This window comes from Leptonychotes weddellii, chromosome 5, assembly GCF_054177405.1.
Source record: "Leptonychotes weddellii isolate Sample4059 chromosome 5, ASM5417740v2, whole genome shotgun sequence".
In the NCBI taxonomy this organism is placed as follows: domain Eukaryota; kingdom Metazoa; phylum Chordata; class Mammalia; order Carnivora; family Phocidae; genus Leptonychotes; species Leptonychotes weddellii.
The window spans coordinates 65,953,791-65,968,954 of record NC_138373.1 but is presented as its reverse complement, the minus strand read 5'-3'; the positions used below and the strand labels follow the sequence as shown (position 1 = coordinate 65,968,954).

The 15,164-nt window shown below is 50.9% G+C and overlaps 1 protein-coding gene across 4 annotated transcripts in view; it reads right to left on the bottom strand.

Annotated features, from left to right (window-relative positions):
* MICAL3 (microtubule associated monooxygenase, calponin and LIM domain containing 3) overlaps positions 1-15,164 on the bottom strand; it is a 198,256-nt gene that overhangs the window by 26,854 nt on the left and 156,238 nt on the right. For 3 of the 4 annotated variants that reach the window (XM_081820923.1, XM_081820925.1, XM_081820926.1), the window contains 7 exons: positions 13,459-13,596; positions 12,204-12,266; positions 8,133-8,246; positions 7,249-7,395; positions 6,723-6,805; positions 3,760-5,611; positions 3,142-3,236 (listed from right to left, as the gene is read on the bottom strand). In XM_081820923.1, coding sequence (XP_081677049.1) covers positions 3,142-3,236; positions 3,760-5,611; positions 6,723-6,805; positions 7,249-7,395; positions 8,133-8,246; positions 12,204-12,266; positions 13,459-13,596 — 2,492 coding nt within the window. The remainder of the gene's footprint in view (positions 1-3,141; positions 3,237-3,759; positions 5,612-6,722; positions 6,806-7,248; positions 7,396-8,132; positions 8,247-12,203; positions 12,267-13,458; positions 13,597-15,164) is intronic. The other variant, XM_081820927.1, reaches the window with a different exon arrangement.

Below are 15,164 nucleotides of genomic sequence, written 5' to 3'. Positions count from 1 at the left end.
CAGTGTGGGCCAGGTGGGTTCCTAGTGGGCCACCCAGAAATCCTGGATGGGGGCGGAGGCCATTTCTTGATTATGCACAGTGAAAGGGGGCCTAAAATAGCATAAGTAACTGATATTCACCAAAAATACTTCAGGCACATATGTCTTCCCTCAGACTGACTCATCTCTCCCACAAACCAGAGAGGATGAATCTCAGTATTAGAACAAATCAGCTAAAAAACAGAAGATAGATGGTTTCCCCAAGCAGCATGTGAACCACTCCATAGGAACTACGTAACCACACCTAAGGAGTAGCACTTAACGTCTGCACCTGCGGCTGCTGTAAAAAGTAAAGGGAGTGGGGGCAGTCACTGACTGACTTCTGGCGGGGGCAGGAGGCGGGGGTCAGGTACCACCTTGGCAGAGGCAGCGACTCGAGGGGAGAAATCATGAAGCGTGCGCGGTGTGTTGAGAGAACGAGGCCAGCCAGAGCCGCTGCTTCTGCTGTGACATGGGGACCAGGGTCTGTCCCACAGCCTCTGCACACGCCCATGGCTGGGCCACAGAGGTTAGGACGCAGTGCATCACTTATTTTTATTTAAAATGTTTACTTAGAAAAATTAAGATAATACAGACTAAATCTATAATATCACCTGTAACCCTACCAACAAAAGATAATTCACATTCGCCTCTTTTCTTTGCCTGAGCCTGACTTTAAATATAAGTTATTTTCAATTTTAAGTGTTTTTTTGTTGTTTGTTCTTTATTTTATTTTTGTGTATTTGTTTATTTTTATTGTGTTATGTTAGTCACCATACACGTTGTAATGAGCACTGGGTGTTATACGCAAATAATGAATCATTGAATACTACATCAAAAACTAATGATGTGCTGTATGGTGGTTTTTTGTTTTTTGTTTTTAAATGAAACAAAACTCAGGCACTTGTTTCACAGATGCCTGACTCAGAGATGGGTCTGTGATGCAAGAGGAACCGTTTCTTCCAGCCACTAGAGATGCTCCCTCCTGACCCCACTGTCCCTTTGTGTCCCACCTTCCTGCTCTGAAAATTTTCAAACCTAGGAAAAGTTGGAAGAGAACAATGAACACCTTTGCCTAGATTTGCTAAATGTTAGAATTTTGCTACATATTTGATATATAATCCTTATATATAATCTTTTTTTTTTCTGAAAAAAACCCACACCATGGTAGGATTCAGATCAACATGTCCTAGGCTCAGCTTTGTCTTTTGTATTCCCTGCTCAGCCCCCAGCAAATGGCTCTGCCTCTGTAGGGACACACATGGAATGTGAAGCCCCCCACGCCTCTGATTCTGGGATTCTAGGAGTGGGGGCCATGACTTGTTGGTCACGTAGAAGGGGAAGAGCTCCCTATGTGCCTCAGGTCAGCAGGGCCCCAGGGGAGGCTGCCCTCAGTGACACATATTGCTGAGAAGAAAGCCTTGGCATGGCCAGCTTGGGCAGCCTGCCATTCCATGTTCTGCCAGGATGTTTCATTAATTGGGAAACAGTGGAGAGACTGACCACAAAAGCAACCACAGATGGGAGTTTCTGACCAACAGGAGATGAACCGGCTGAACATCTGCATATCTACATGGAAGCAAAGTGGAACCCTGGACCACATTCTCCTTCACAGACCACCCCCCTCTCCGCGAACCCCCTAAGGCTGTGCCAGTCCCCACTCTCAGCACATGTTGAGGGACCCAGGTACATATCCAGAAGCAATTCTTAGTCCCAATGTCATTCCAATGCTGCTGCCTGGCAAAGCACAATGGGGAGCACTTGATAGGAGACCCATGAAGCCAGGCTCCTGGGGGAGAGCCAGCACACAGGGTCCCAACCCTAACTCAGTGCTGGCCTGGCCGGGACAGGTGGGAGTTGGCTCTGCACATGGCAGGGAGGGATCAGAGGCCTGACTGGTCAGGTGTCTTTCTAGGAGAGTGGACAGGTAAATAGCTGGTATGGCCATGGGAGGCCAACAGACCAAGAATGAGAGGAGAACTAAAAGATGGGTTTCCTCCAGTGTGCCAAGTTGTTAAAAGCTGGACTGGGCTGCGAGGAGGGGACTGGCCACAGCTGCAGAAGCCATCTTTACTGACCAGACACAGGTGAGGCTCAGGTCTGCTGTGGCAACTCCCTGGAAGCCTACAGAGGCAGACTCAAATGTGAGCCTTGGAGAGCCTTGTAAAGAAGGTATATGACCTTCTGGGGACATCTGTCATTCAGAAAAGGGAGCTGAAGATAGCTGGGCTGTTGCCTGGGACAGGAGGCTGAGTGTGTGTCCCAGGCCAGACAACAGAGATGGTGCAGCTTCAACTGTCCCTATGTGCTGCCCAGGCCTTTCTGGATTGTCGTCCTCACCCCATCACTGTCTCCGTGATGCCGATGCCCTGTTACTTTCTCTAATCCCTCTCCCTCCTCCAACTTCACTGTCTGTATCTACACAGAGCTACAAGAGCCCTTGGAAATCAGAAGATTGAATAAATATCCAAGAGCCCTCCACATTGCGGGTTAGCTTTCAGGAGAGGTGAGTGGCCACCCCAGCTCCTAAGCCCGGGGCAGTAAGAGGGACCAAGTCAGATCCATAGTGCCCTACTCAGCACAGAATCCAGGTCAGTTTTCTGGACTGGTTCTTTAATAGTAAAAATTACTCTTTAATCCATAAACGTACAAAGCACGCAGGATGACAGGGCACATTCCTTAGTGACTCAGCCTCCACCTACTGCCTAAACCCATAGTCCCCGTCCCAACCTCCACCAGACTCTGGGGCACGGACAACCCTTCTCCTGTCACTCTGGACACTGGCGGATGCTATTCCACATGGGAATTCTGAGGACAAAAGAATGAATGGACAATGCCAGCGGCTTGGAAAAATCGAGTGAATCTTTGAGGACGAAACACAGGAACACTTGCCACTGAAACAAGCCCCAGCTGTTCCCTAGAAAAAAAGCCCAAGAAAAGAACTCCCTTTATGCCTCTCTTACTTGGGCCTGGGCTGGGCTCAGGATTCAGCTGTGGGCTGCCGGAAGATCAGAGGAGGGCCCCACTTTCCACCCCGGGCTGGAGATTTGCTTTCCCTTTCTTCCACCTCAGCAAAGACCAATACTACACAGAGGTTTTGGGCTGGGCTTGACCCCTACGTACCTCTCGCCTGGACTTCTGGGAAGACCTCTCAAGGATGTCGTCACTGGAGAGGTCTGAGTCCTCGGAGAAGCTCAACTGGCGCCGCAGCTGCAGCTCTGAGGGGATGGAAAGAGGCAAACCGAGGACACCACGGTGCTTTCCTGGTTCCTACATGCACACGCGCTGCCCAGGGGAGTCGGGGAGAGGCTGGACTTCTTGGCAGTTTGAGGGGCTCTAACCCATGTGGGGGAGCCAGGAGCTTGGAGGCTGACACCTGTGCCTGCCGGGGCAGTGTGAACACTAAATAGACGGCATCCGACGACAGCCCGCCTGGCGCCTTCCCCGGGGTGCTGAGCTCTGCCTTGCTCAGAATCAGGCCCTGCCCTGGGGCCGTGTGACTTGAGGAAGTGCACACACCTCCCAAGTCTTACGAGTAAGCTGGGTTTTAGAATTAGTCTATCACCTGGAATATGCTCTGTGAGCCCGTGGTTCTGCTTCCTTCTTCCTTACCCCATTAGCATAGCTCCTAAGAACCCTCGGGGAAGCAGCAGGAGAAATGGATCTTTTGAGGAGAACCAATGGCTGGACGACACACCCCTTATGCCCTGCCGCAGGAGGAATCCCCTGGTGCTGACATACCTGCTCTCACAATGGGAGACATCCTGTGCTTGCCTGAGTCCACAGTGGCACCACTGGAAGGGGTGCTGGAACAGGACTTGTCATCGCCCTTCTTCTTCTTGTCCTTCTTGTACCCAGAAAAGACGGACTTCCACAAGGACTTGGGCTTGGCAGCGGCTTCCTCCAGGAGGTTTGGGCTGGGCTTCTCTGGAGGCCGGCCCTCGCCTTTGGACTTCTTCTCTTTCTTGTTTCTGCGGGGGGAGAAGAGTGACGATCTCTTCTTGCTCTTCCCACTGGAGCCCTCAGATGAGGTGACCGAACCATCGGGGCCCCCTGAGTCCGACGGAGGGGAGAGGACCTCCTCACTAGTGGCTTCATGCTTCAGGGTAGGCTCCCTGGGGCCTTTGAGAACGGGGCGTTTAGGGGACTCGGGGCCGAGGTCTTTGCCCTTGGAGGCAACTGAGGAGGCTTTGCGGGAGGTGCCTCCTGGGGGCCTGGAGGTCCCAGCTGCCATCTCCATCTCCTTCATCCTACTCAGCTGCTTGGCCATAGCGTCTCTCAATGCCTGGCTCTTCACAGATTTCTCCCTGGCTCGCATGCGCTCCTCAGCCAGCTCCTTGGCTTCTGGAGAGACCACGGGCAGGCCCCTCTTCTGTGGTTGGACCCCACTCTCCAGAGTAGGCAACCTACCATTCTCCTTGGCTAGGGGTGGGTGGAGGGACCTCTCTGTGTGGGGCCAGTGGGAGGGGGGTGTGAAGAACTTCTCCTGTAGACTCGCGTCCTCCGTCTTGTCATCATAGGTATCCTCCACGTCATCGGCAAAGGGGATCTCATCCACACTCTCCACAAACGACTTCCGCAAGTCCTCTCGAGGGGGCTGGGCAGGCTCTCGGGGGGCCCGCATAAAGGAGGCAGGTGGTGGGGGTGGGATCACCGAGGCCTTGGGCTTGGTCTCCTTATGCTCATAAATCTGATATGGCTTCCTTCGAAGAGTTGCGGGCTCCTCATCCTGGGGTGGGGGTGGAGGTGGGCTTGAAGGTGGAGTGAGCATGGTGGAGTCTGAGGTGTTGAAGCTCTGGCTGCCCAAGGTTTTCATGTTGGAGGAGCTCCCATGAAGGCCCAGCCCAGAGCTGCTTGACAGATCTCTTCTCTCCTCATGGGAGCTTTTCAGCTCTCTGTCAGATGGGGACTTGGGGGTCGGCAGGGAGGGCTGGTCACCATCCGACTTCGGCAGGCCTAGTCTCTTAGGAACAGGTGGAGGTTTTAGAAGCTGGAGCCCCTCACCCTGAGGAGACTTCTCAACTGAAAAGGATTTTAGGGACACTGGTTTAAAGGCAGGTGAGGGGAAGCTGGACTCGGACACCTTGCTCCGATCCACAGGTGTGAGCCCGAGGCTGCGGCGGATCTCGGCGCTCTTCATCCAGAACTCTGCCACCAGATCGTTCCGTTTCAGGGCCTCATCCACAGCGAGAGGGCTGCCCAGTCTATCCTTGGTGTCCCTTTGGTTCTTCAAGGGGAGGGGAACCACGGGGATGGATGTTTTGGCTGGAACAGGCTGGAAGCATATGGGGGACTTGGTGGGGGACGGGATAGTGGCCTCAGAGGAAGGCTGAGGCTGGGAGCAAATGGGGAGCTGGGTGGTGGTGGGGGTGGAGGTGGCCAACGGTGACAGGCGCTGTGAACTAACTGGGGAGGTAGGTGTCCTGGCTTCCGGCAGAGCCACTGGCTGCGATCGGATAGGAGAGCGCACAGCTCTCTGGTCAGTGGGCACTTCTGCTTTGGGCTTCACTTTGGGGAGCAAAGGTTCAGGGAAAAGGCTCTCCTCGGGCAATTTCACTTTGGTAGCAACAGAGACAGGTGGGATTTGGGCTCCCTACAGAAAAGGAAGATAGAAGCTGCTTAGAAGGAAGGGTTCAATGGTCAGAAGAAACCTATTGGGGAGCTCTCTCTCAAAGGGCCTGTGTTTATGAAATAAATTCCTCTCTCTGTCCTTTAGGCTGTCATTCAAATGGCTCCAGGAGAACCTTCCTCACTTTTTGCTCTATTTGTTCAATTTTTAAAGCCACTCTACTTTACTGAACAGACTCAGCTTTCAGCGTTTGGTTCATCTTGAACACACCCTACATTCTTTGTGCACTGAAATGGACACCTGCCCAAAGCACACTAATGGACCCAGCTCTCCTGACTATGGACCCCAAGAGCTCAAGACCTCTGATGTATGAAGACAGGGGCCCATACTGTAAGATTTAAAACAGCTATTTTTTTTTTACAGTCTATACTACAAATTGCCCTTCCCAGGAAGCTCAAAGATCCAGCTATTCCTGCACAAATCCTTATATCACCCCACCCATTAGTCTCAGCAAAGCTCGCCCAATTTCACGAATGAAATCACCAAATTCATCTTGCTTCTTAGAATCTCAAAGACCAAACCAAGCCAACCCAGGTCTTGAGTTTGGCCTCCTTCCCTGACCTGTCCTCCACATAGCATTTCCCAAAACATATTCCATAGGACACACTGTTGCGATCTGTTTACATAGCATTCTTCAATGTGTGGCTCACATACCACTGGTAATCTGGGAGAATATTTTTAATTTTAAAACTCAGTCATACGTTCATTTTAATATAACACTAAGAAACAAACTCATCTGTCATATCAGACCAATGATTCCACAAAAATTATTGCTTTAACTTAAAAATAAATTTACTTTTAAAATGGTGTGGCATGACAGCAGAGTGACACAGTGGGGGGATGACTCAGGTCTGGGTACAGGTACAGCTCAGGGTTAGGGCGATGCTGCCTGGACTGCCTTGTCCTCATGGTGAGGACTGAGTTGGATCCCCAAGGCCACTCCTGTTTTCAGCAGCCCCACTTCGCACAAGCAGCAAAAAAATGGGTTCACAGCAAGGGCCCTAAGATGAAGGAATTCATATGTCCACTCAGGGTCCCATCAGTTCTGTCCCCATAGTGATCCCTGAGCCCTTACCTCTGCCACAGGGCTGTGGCCTGGGGAGAGCAGACCGGCTTGCTCCTCAGGAGACGGGGCAGGGCTGAGGACTTGGGCGGGACCTGAACAGAACAGACACAGGCTTTATAAGAGGAAGCACCCCGCCCTTCCTGCTGAGGGTTCCTCTCCCAGCCATCTCTGCGGGGGGGGTTGCTGTTGGCCAGCAGAAAGTGCTTTCCCAGAGTGTCCCTGAATGCCACCTCTGCTCATGTTGGAAGTGCAGACTTTTTTCGCATGTGTGTGATCTGTGTCCAGCTTGGAGATGTACCTCCGACCCTTTCATGGCTCCAGAGCACACACAGAAAGGGCTGTTGGCCGAAGCCGCGTGCAGGGTCCATGCACGGGGAAGGAGGACGGCAAGCAGAGCTGTGTGCCATTGGAGGCTGGCAGTGCATCAGCCCTGCACCAGCTCCCTCAGGGGACCTGTGTCCTGGGGGCTGCTCTCGTCCCTGCAGGCTCTCAGTGGGAATTTTGGAAGCAGTTTCTCCTGAGTCAACAGACTTACTTCTCTCCTGGTGCCCTGGTGTGGTGACGGGTTGCTCCTCCTCACTTTCTGATGCCCTCAGCTCCAGCTCCGCTTCCACCACTGCCTGTTGCTGCATGTGAAGCTCCGTTTCGGCTTCTGACGGGATATCATCAGACCAGTGCTGATCTGGCAGAGGGAAGGGAGGGCACAGACCACCCGAGTGAGGCCCTGCTTCTTTTCAAGGCTCCTGCCATCCCCAGAAAGCAGCCAAACCAGCATCTCGGCTTGAGGTGTAGACCTGTGCCACAGCTGGGCCCTGCCTACTGGTCCCCAGTGAGAGACTTGGCCCAAAGCCCCTTATACTCTGCAACATGGTGCTCTCATCAAAGCCAAATGCACAAGACGGCACTTGATGGACCAGAACAGAGAGAAACACAGTGCACGTGCCTGTGAAGGGCAGGCTTTGCTTCGTGGACTCACCAATGGTCTGTGTTTCCCGCAACACCACAGCGACTCCGTGCTCCCTCACAGGCTTGTCTGGACTCTTCTCATTTCTCCCAGGCTAGTCCCTGCCCCCTTTTCCCCAACAAGTAGACTGTAATTCTTAAAATACCATCTCCTTGCAGCTACCTTTCAGAGGACATCCACTGAATTAGAGGCCCTTGTCTAAAGCACCCAGTCTGCTCAGTTTCTCAACCACAGCTCACTGAACACAGGCTCTGCTGTCTGCTGGCTTAGGGGTGGAATGACACACATTCAAGTTAGTGCCAGGACAAGGAACACGAGCAGGGGACCTAATGGCGGCCTCTTCTGAGTGCCTTGCTTTTGCTTTAACGTATATGATCTTTCCTGAGTTGCATTCACACAGTGGGGAAGAGGGCGGTCAGCACAGTGGAGAGGGGAGGCTCTGGGGTCCCCCGTACCATCATCCAGCTCAGCACCAGTGTCCCCTGTGTCCCCATTCTCCGCTGCCTCCCCTTCTATCTCTGCCGGCTCCGAATCCACATCTTCCTCCAGGTCATTCTCATCAAATGGGACTGTAAAGCAGAAAGGTTCAAAGGAAGGAAGAAAAGGACAGACAGATGGACAGAGAGACTGCCTGTGCAGGTGTAAGGGGGCAGTGGTCTTCCCAGGGCTGCAGTGTGAAGACCTCGAGAAGCAGGGAGATGGATTCCGAAGTGTCTGGATTTGGACCCCAAGGCAGACGTCAGCCAGACTTGGGGGAGCTAAAAGCAGTGTGGGCGCTGGCGAGGGCCCAGGGCCCTTCCTGAACACACGGGACTAGCACTGCTCAACGCCAGCAGGGTCAAGTGGAAGAGGGAGAGCAGCATCAGGTCTGCTCATCTCCCCTCCTCCCCCGGGGCTGCCGGAAGCTCCTTGGTGTGAGAAGAGGGGAGACGCTGCTTCTCCGGGCCCAGCAGCAATAGCAGCTCTGGGCTGCGTCACATGCCATGAGTCACTGAATCCTCACAACGATTCACTAGAGGGGCTGGGGGAAACCGAGGCCACACGGCTCCATCTAGCAGCTCCGTGCTATGTGTCGGTGAAATCACTGCCGTGTGAGGGACCAAGAGGACCCCCGAGGGCACCTCCCTCCCCTTTCAAATGGCAGAGGTTGCAGCTTCGCTTGGGGTAACTCAAGAGAAATGTGTTGTTGTTTTTTAAAGCATGAGGGAGACGGTGAGGGGATATGTAAAGTTCATTTTCTAGACTCAAGAATAGCCCTTCAGTGCTGCAGAATGAGGCAAAGCACTTGTCGACTTCATTTTCCTCAGGAGGAACCAGCCCCCAAACATACACACACATACACACATACACGCACACACACACACACACACACACTCTCATTCAGACCTGTTCCCAACCTCTGCACACCTGGAGCTCACACTAACAGTTTGGAGTAAGAGAAAGCAAGTGAGAAAGCAACGCATGCTGCTTTAAAGGATGCCGTGAGATCCCGTGGTCCCCGGGACTGAGAGTCCCCGTTGGTCAGGGGTCCTGAGGGCTTCTTCTAGGGTTCGAAGCACAGCCACTCACCAAACAGTCCTAATTGTTCTCACTTCAGGAAAAGGGGTTATGTTTACATTTGCATATCCAAGAGCTGGAGACTCCAAGCCCAAGGGGTCGGGTGGGCAGCAAGGGCACTGGCGGTGGCAGAGCTGGGGAGATTTCTTCAAAGACGGTACCACAAGGAGAGGCCGTGCAAGGACCAGGCCCTCTCAAATCACTGGTCTTCCCATTGTCCAGCCTCCTGAATCTGTACCCCTGCTACGGTGAGCATGTGCACGGTGAGTGCGGACACCAAGGTCTGAGTGTGATAAAAATCAAGTGACTACCTGTGGAGGTGGGGTGGGGAAGACAGGGAAGGAGCACTCTGAAGATGCTGGCTTGACCTAGTCACAGGAGTTTTTGTTAAAAAATATATATATAATTCCTTGGGGCGCCTGGGTGGCTCAGTCAGTTGAGTGTCTGACTCTTGATTTCGGCTCAGGTCATGATCTCAGGGTGGTGAGATCGAGCCCTGCGTCAGGCTCCACACTGGGCATGGAGCCTGTTTCAGATTCTCTCTCACCCTCTGAACATGCCTCCCCACCCCCGCTTGCTGGCACAGTCGCACACACTCTTTCTCAAAAAAAAAAAAAAAACAATAAAAATAATTCCTTAAGCTGTATAATTATCTTACCACCCCTTTTGTCTACTCAGCTTATTAAAAATAAGGTGATGACTTGCATCTAATTCTGGAGAACCATTCAAAATAGGTTTGGAATGGACTCCAGGGAAAGACGGGTGAGTTCCAGAATAAATCCTAGGCTGGCGAATAGTTAATGTCACACTCCTCCTTTTGAGATACCGTGGAGCTGGTAATGCCAAGATGCTTTCCTGTGATGGTGGCATTTGTGGGGAAAAATACTGGGGGTAAAACTACTCAATTATTTCCACAGGTTTAAAATCTTTGTGTGGTAATACTGCTGTTTCAGTTCATCATACACCATGAAGTGGGACTTCTGAGGAACACACAAGTCTCTGTGCCTCCTCAAACCTGAGCTTCCTGTCTGGATAACGAGCTCATGGTTTTATGACACCATTTCTGAAGAGGTGGGGACACAGATGCCTCTCTTCCCCCAGCATTTTTCTCCTTTGGCAGTCACCCCAACCCAGGGGAAACAGAACCAGGGCTCATCCCGCTAGGGTCCACTGTGCCCAACACGCATGCCCAAGTAAATCTATGAGTGCCTGGGCATCAAGATGGTAATTTATACTTCTGTTGGCAAGTGCACCGGATGTGAGCACAAAGGAGACCACGACAGGACTCCCCAGTCTGGCACTGTTCCAGTCACACTGCCCCACGTCAGCCTGATCCCAGCCCCGGTCCCTTGGCCCTCACATGGTTCTCCGACTCAGAGTTGCTATTAAAAAGTGACTATGGACTCTGAGAAACAAACTGAGGGTTCTAGAGAGGAGGGGGTGGGGGGATGGGTTGGCCTGGTGATGGGTATTAAAGAAGGCATGTACTGAATGGAGCACTGGGTGTTATACGCAAACAATGTATCATGGAACACTACATCAAAAACTAATGGTGTAATGTATGGTGATTAACATAACATAATAAAAAAGCAAATTAATTAAAAAAGAAAAGAAATGTCTGTTGTAGAGTCAGAAAGGTACTAAGTCTACAGTCCTTGGGAGTACCTTGAAAGGAACAAGTGTCACATATATTAAAAAACAAACAAGTGAGAAATATCAATGCAGCAGCAGATACTGGAGAAACGCAGCTTGAGGGATGGAATTGGGAGATTCAACCCAGGTTAAGATGGAGTGCAGAGTGCTAGAAGCTGCCACACACTATGGAAGCTAGGAATCACAGACATACGTAGCTTTTGCTTTATTTCAGCTGCCAGCTGGGAAGTCCTGATACCTCAGCCTCTCCAACCATGGTGGGAGACGTGACTAACTAACTAGGAGGGATGCCCAGCCAGCTAGGGTCTGGCTCCCTGTGGCTCTGTGACTTGTGTGCCTGTGTCCACTCTTCCTGCTGCGAGTGAGGACAATGGGCTGGGCTGGTAAGAGGCTGGTGGTAAAGATCCATTAGCTCCAATCCTACCCATCCCAGAAGCAACCACTAGGACCAGAGTTCTCAACCAGGGGGGCAATGCTACTCTTCTTCAAGTGGTATTTGATATTGTGTAGGGCATTTTTTGGTTGTTGCCTGGATGGCTGTGGCAGGAGGTAGAGGCTGCATGGCTGACGTTTCGAGGGCCGAGGCCAAGGAAGTTAAATGTCCTGCAATGCAGAGAACTGTCCTGCCCTCGCTGAGCACTGCTATGGCCCGCGTTGAGAAATACCTCTCCAGAAAAGGTTAGGAAGGACAACCAAGGTTTCTGAGCTATCTCTTGGCCTAAGTATTTAAACAGACCCCGCACCTCAGTATGCAGACCCAGTGGACGCTACGTCTAGTTATACCCAGCCTGTCCCTCTGAGCTGGACAACATCCACCAATCCTCTGTTACCCCCTCTTCACTGAGGAGTCTTCCACAAGTCCCTGAGTACTGAAAGTCTCCTTTTCTGTACTTTGGTGGGTTTGTGGAATATTAACCAATTCCTCTACTTTTATACCCAACTGCTACACAAGTTATACAGACTTTAAAAATCACTGCTAAAAATGTTCCCTCAGCTTTGGCCTTTACTCAACCTTTAGCAGTAGTAGTAGTAGTAGTAGTAGTAGTAGTAATAATAATAATAATAATAATAATAATAAAAAGTTTAGTCAGTTCTGTCTATGCTACTGCTCTCCTCCAGATCTTCCCTGAAGGGCGTGGGGTGCGCATCCGGTCCATGCAAGGATGGGCTGCCTGAATGAGGCATGCATGTGCCCCCCCCCCCAACCCTGGCATGCACTAGCAGCAGGACCAGAATTCTAGTGTTAAGGTATCAGCAGAGCTGCCAAGAGAGAGTGGTTATGGTGAGTGGGGAGAGAACAAACATCACCAGACTACCTCCGGAGACTGTCTCCAGCCAGGCCTGCACGGCTGCGCGGCGTATGGAGGGAAGGTCAGGCACTGAATTTAAAACAGACGATAGATACAAAGTTACACAGGAATGCGTGCTCCCCGTGAGGAGAGCTGAGGTCATCCTAGAGCCCCGAACAGAAGAGAAACTGAGAGATGTTACAAGCCAGAGGCCTGTCTGGCACCGACAAGGGGTCCCAGTCCCATTGTAACCCAGTCCCATTGTAGGCATTCAGGATGAGAAAAGGAGAGAAAGCATAGGGAGGGTCAACAGCAGCTCAAGGCTGCGGAGCTACCCCATGCTGCAGGCCAGTCCGACGTCCCTGTTCAGCAGGGTCTCTCTCCTCACTGCTGCTGACTGTTTATGCTGCTGCAAAAGTAGTTAACAGAGGTTGGTCTTGCCTATAGGTAAAGACTTGGGGCTGGGGAGGACCAGATGTCCCCGTGAAGGGCTAAACTTCATGAAGGCAGGGAGCACCCCCTTTGTCTACTCAGAGCCTTACAGGGTGTGTGGCCCCGTCAGGCACTGAACGGAAGCATGAAGAAAAGTGAGTGAGAGACAGAGGTTGATGACGCCAAGGATCCATATTTGGACAGTGGGTATGCTGAGGTCGGAAGGCGTGGAGACTGGCACGGCAGCAACCACATCCCTCAGCAGTCTCCATTTCCCCCTTTTATTGCTTGCTATTCCTAGAAGAGGTCAGGCTAAAGCTCGTCCTCACCCTACTGTGGAACACAGACCGTCTCACCTGAAACCTAGAGCTGGACATTAGTCTATCTACTCTAAAGGCCTCCTGGATCGAAATCGCTTCTTCAAACTTCATTTCAGTTCAAAATATAGTCCCCCACCCTGTTCTGCCAATGTACATTCACACTCAAGACACACCACACAAGGAAAGCACCAGAACATTTTACCAAGTGGACAGAGGAACCCTGTCTAGTCATATGGGGAAAGAAAGCAAATTCTTGGTTTTCCCATGGTCAAGTTCATTTTACTAGTTTGCATCCATGGAGAAAGAGCTCACAACCTCTTAACCCATAGAGAACTTTACATATCCTCAAACAATAGCTAAGGGTAGTGGTCACAATTAACATCAGGAAAATAAAATGGATCGTTGGCTTACATTTTGATCAAACTGATGGCTTTGATCCTAACGGAAGAGTTCTCTGCAGCAACGAGAGGGGAAGCAGGGACAGAAGGTGCTCTGAGGGGCATTGGGACCTTGGATCTTGGAACAGTTACCTCTAGAAGTGGAGGACTCAGAGGTTGGTACCATTCGCTCCTCCTCCTCTTTCTCGCGAATATGTGTCCAGTGCACATCAGCCTGGATCTCCAAGGGGTCGGCCGGATTTATGATCTGCTGTAGCCTCTGGCTCCCAACTAGTATTCCAGGGTCAGAGGTGGAGGAGAGAAGGAAGGGAGAGATGATGGAGGAAGGAAGCAGAAAATAAACAGTCAAGGAAAGGAGGGGATGAAACACCACAGGAAAGGAAACAGAAAGAAAAGTTACTGTATTTGCCAGGATCAGTTTGAATCAGAAAGAGGCAAAAATTGAGAGTGTAAACACACACACACACACACACACGATTCCCACTTGTTCAGCTTGATTTAGTTGTTTCAAGCTTCACTTATACTGTTAATTTCAACGAAGAGAACCATACGTTCCAACTCCAAACAGAAAGAACTCTCCTTTCTGATGCTCTTTTCATCTTATCTGCATTTGAGGGACCCAAATGCCCAGTCAGAAGAAAGAGCAGGTTACAACTGCCTCTGAAGGGCCACCCCTCCAGGTCATGAGTACTCAGCACAGTGCCTACCGCCACCTGTCATGTTAACTGCTTCTCCTCTGAGATTTCAGCCAACTGACAAGAGAGAAGTGGGATGGGGCAGTATCATTCTGTCATGAACCAGCTAACTCACGCAGGATGGAAACTTACTTTGTTGGTACTTTAGTGTTTATCTTTTGCAGCTAGAGAGAGAGAGAAAAAAAATCCCCCTTCCATAATAGGTCTCATGCTGCATGCTGGTCTGTGGCAGGGACAGGGCAATGGGGAAAAAATGGAGTTTGGGGAGGCGATGGCTGGGAGAGGAAGCAGAGCTCTATCCTGTAAATTCCCAAAGCTTTGGGGGTTCGTGGGAAGGAATAAAACAATACCTCTTTGCTTTTTCTGAGGTCAAAACCCTTTTCTTTAAAACTCCATTTGGTGCCCCACTGCTCCCCTCTGGACACAAGACCTGCCTTTTTAGCTAAATGAGAACTCACCAGCAGCCCCTTCAAATTATTCCTGCTGCCAGAGCCCAAGGAATATACATGCAGCCCCTGCCCTGTAAGCTCCCTATAATCAGTGCTTGGACCATGCCATACAGTTGGGTTAAAATAAAGGAACAGCCAGTGACTTGGAGAGGGGACACTTCGGGAGGGAGGAAGGCTTTTCAGGCAGCAAGAGCAGGTGCCATCTGATCTGAAGGACTCTGGGATTCCTGATGGGAGCCCACTCTCAACAATCTAACTGGACAATTTGGCTTTGGCGTCACGATCACACAACCTCTTTTTTTTTTTTTTTTTTTAACACAACCTCTTGATTTTTAAGCAATAGAGAATGTGATATGGACAGAAAGTACCAGTAAGATCACCAAATGTGGGTGCGGGCACCATGCTGTGTTAAATGTGGGGTGGTAACCCCGCATGCACTCTCTCGTTGGAACTGCTGGTCTCCACAGATTCATTTTCCTAAGGTCAACCGGCTTTTATGGTGTTGGATGGGGCTAGATCCCAGCAAAGTCACCCAACAGCTTGAATGTCATATGACTAAGGAAGGTAAGTCAAAGAGAAAGATGTGGATGCTATCTTCATCTTCTAAGCAACAAAGAGAAGACAGTGAGTCTTCCCCCTCAGATAATGTTCTGCATCCTGTTCATAAATGAAGCCTTGGGGACTTATCAGCCAG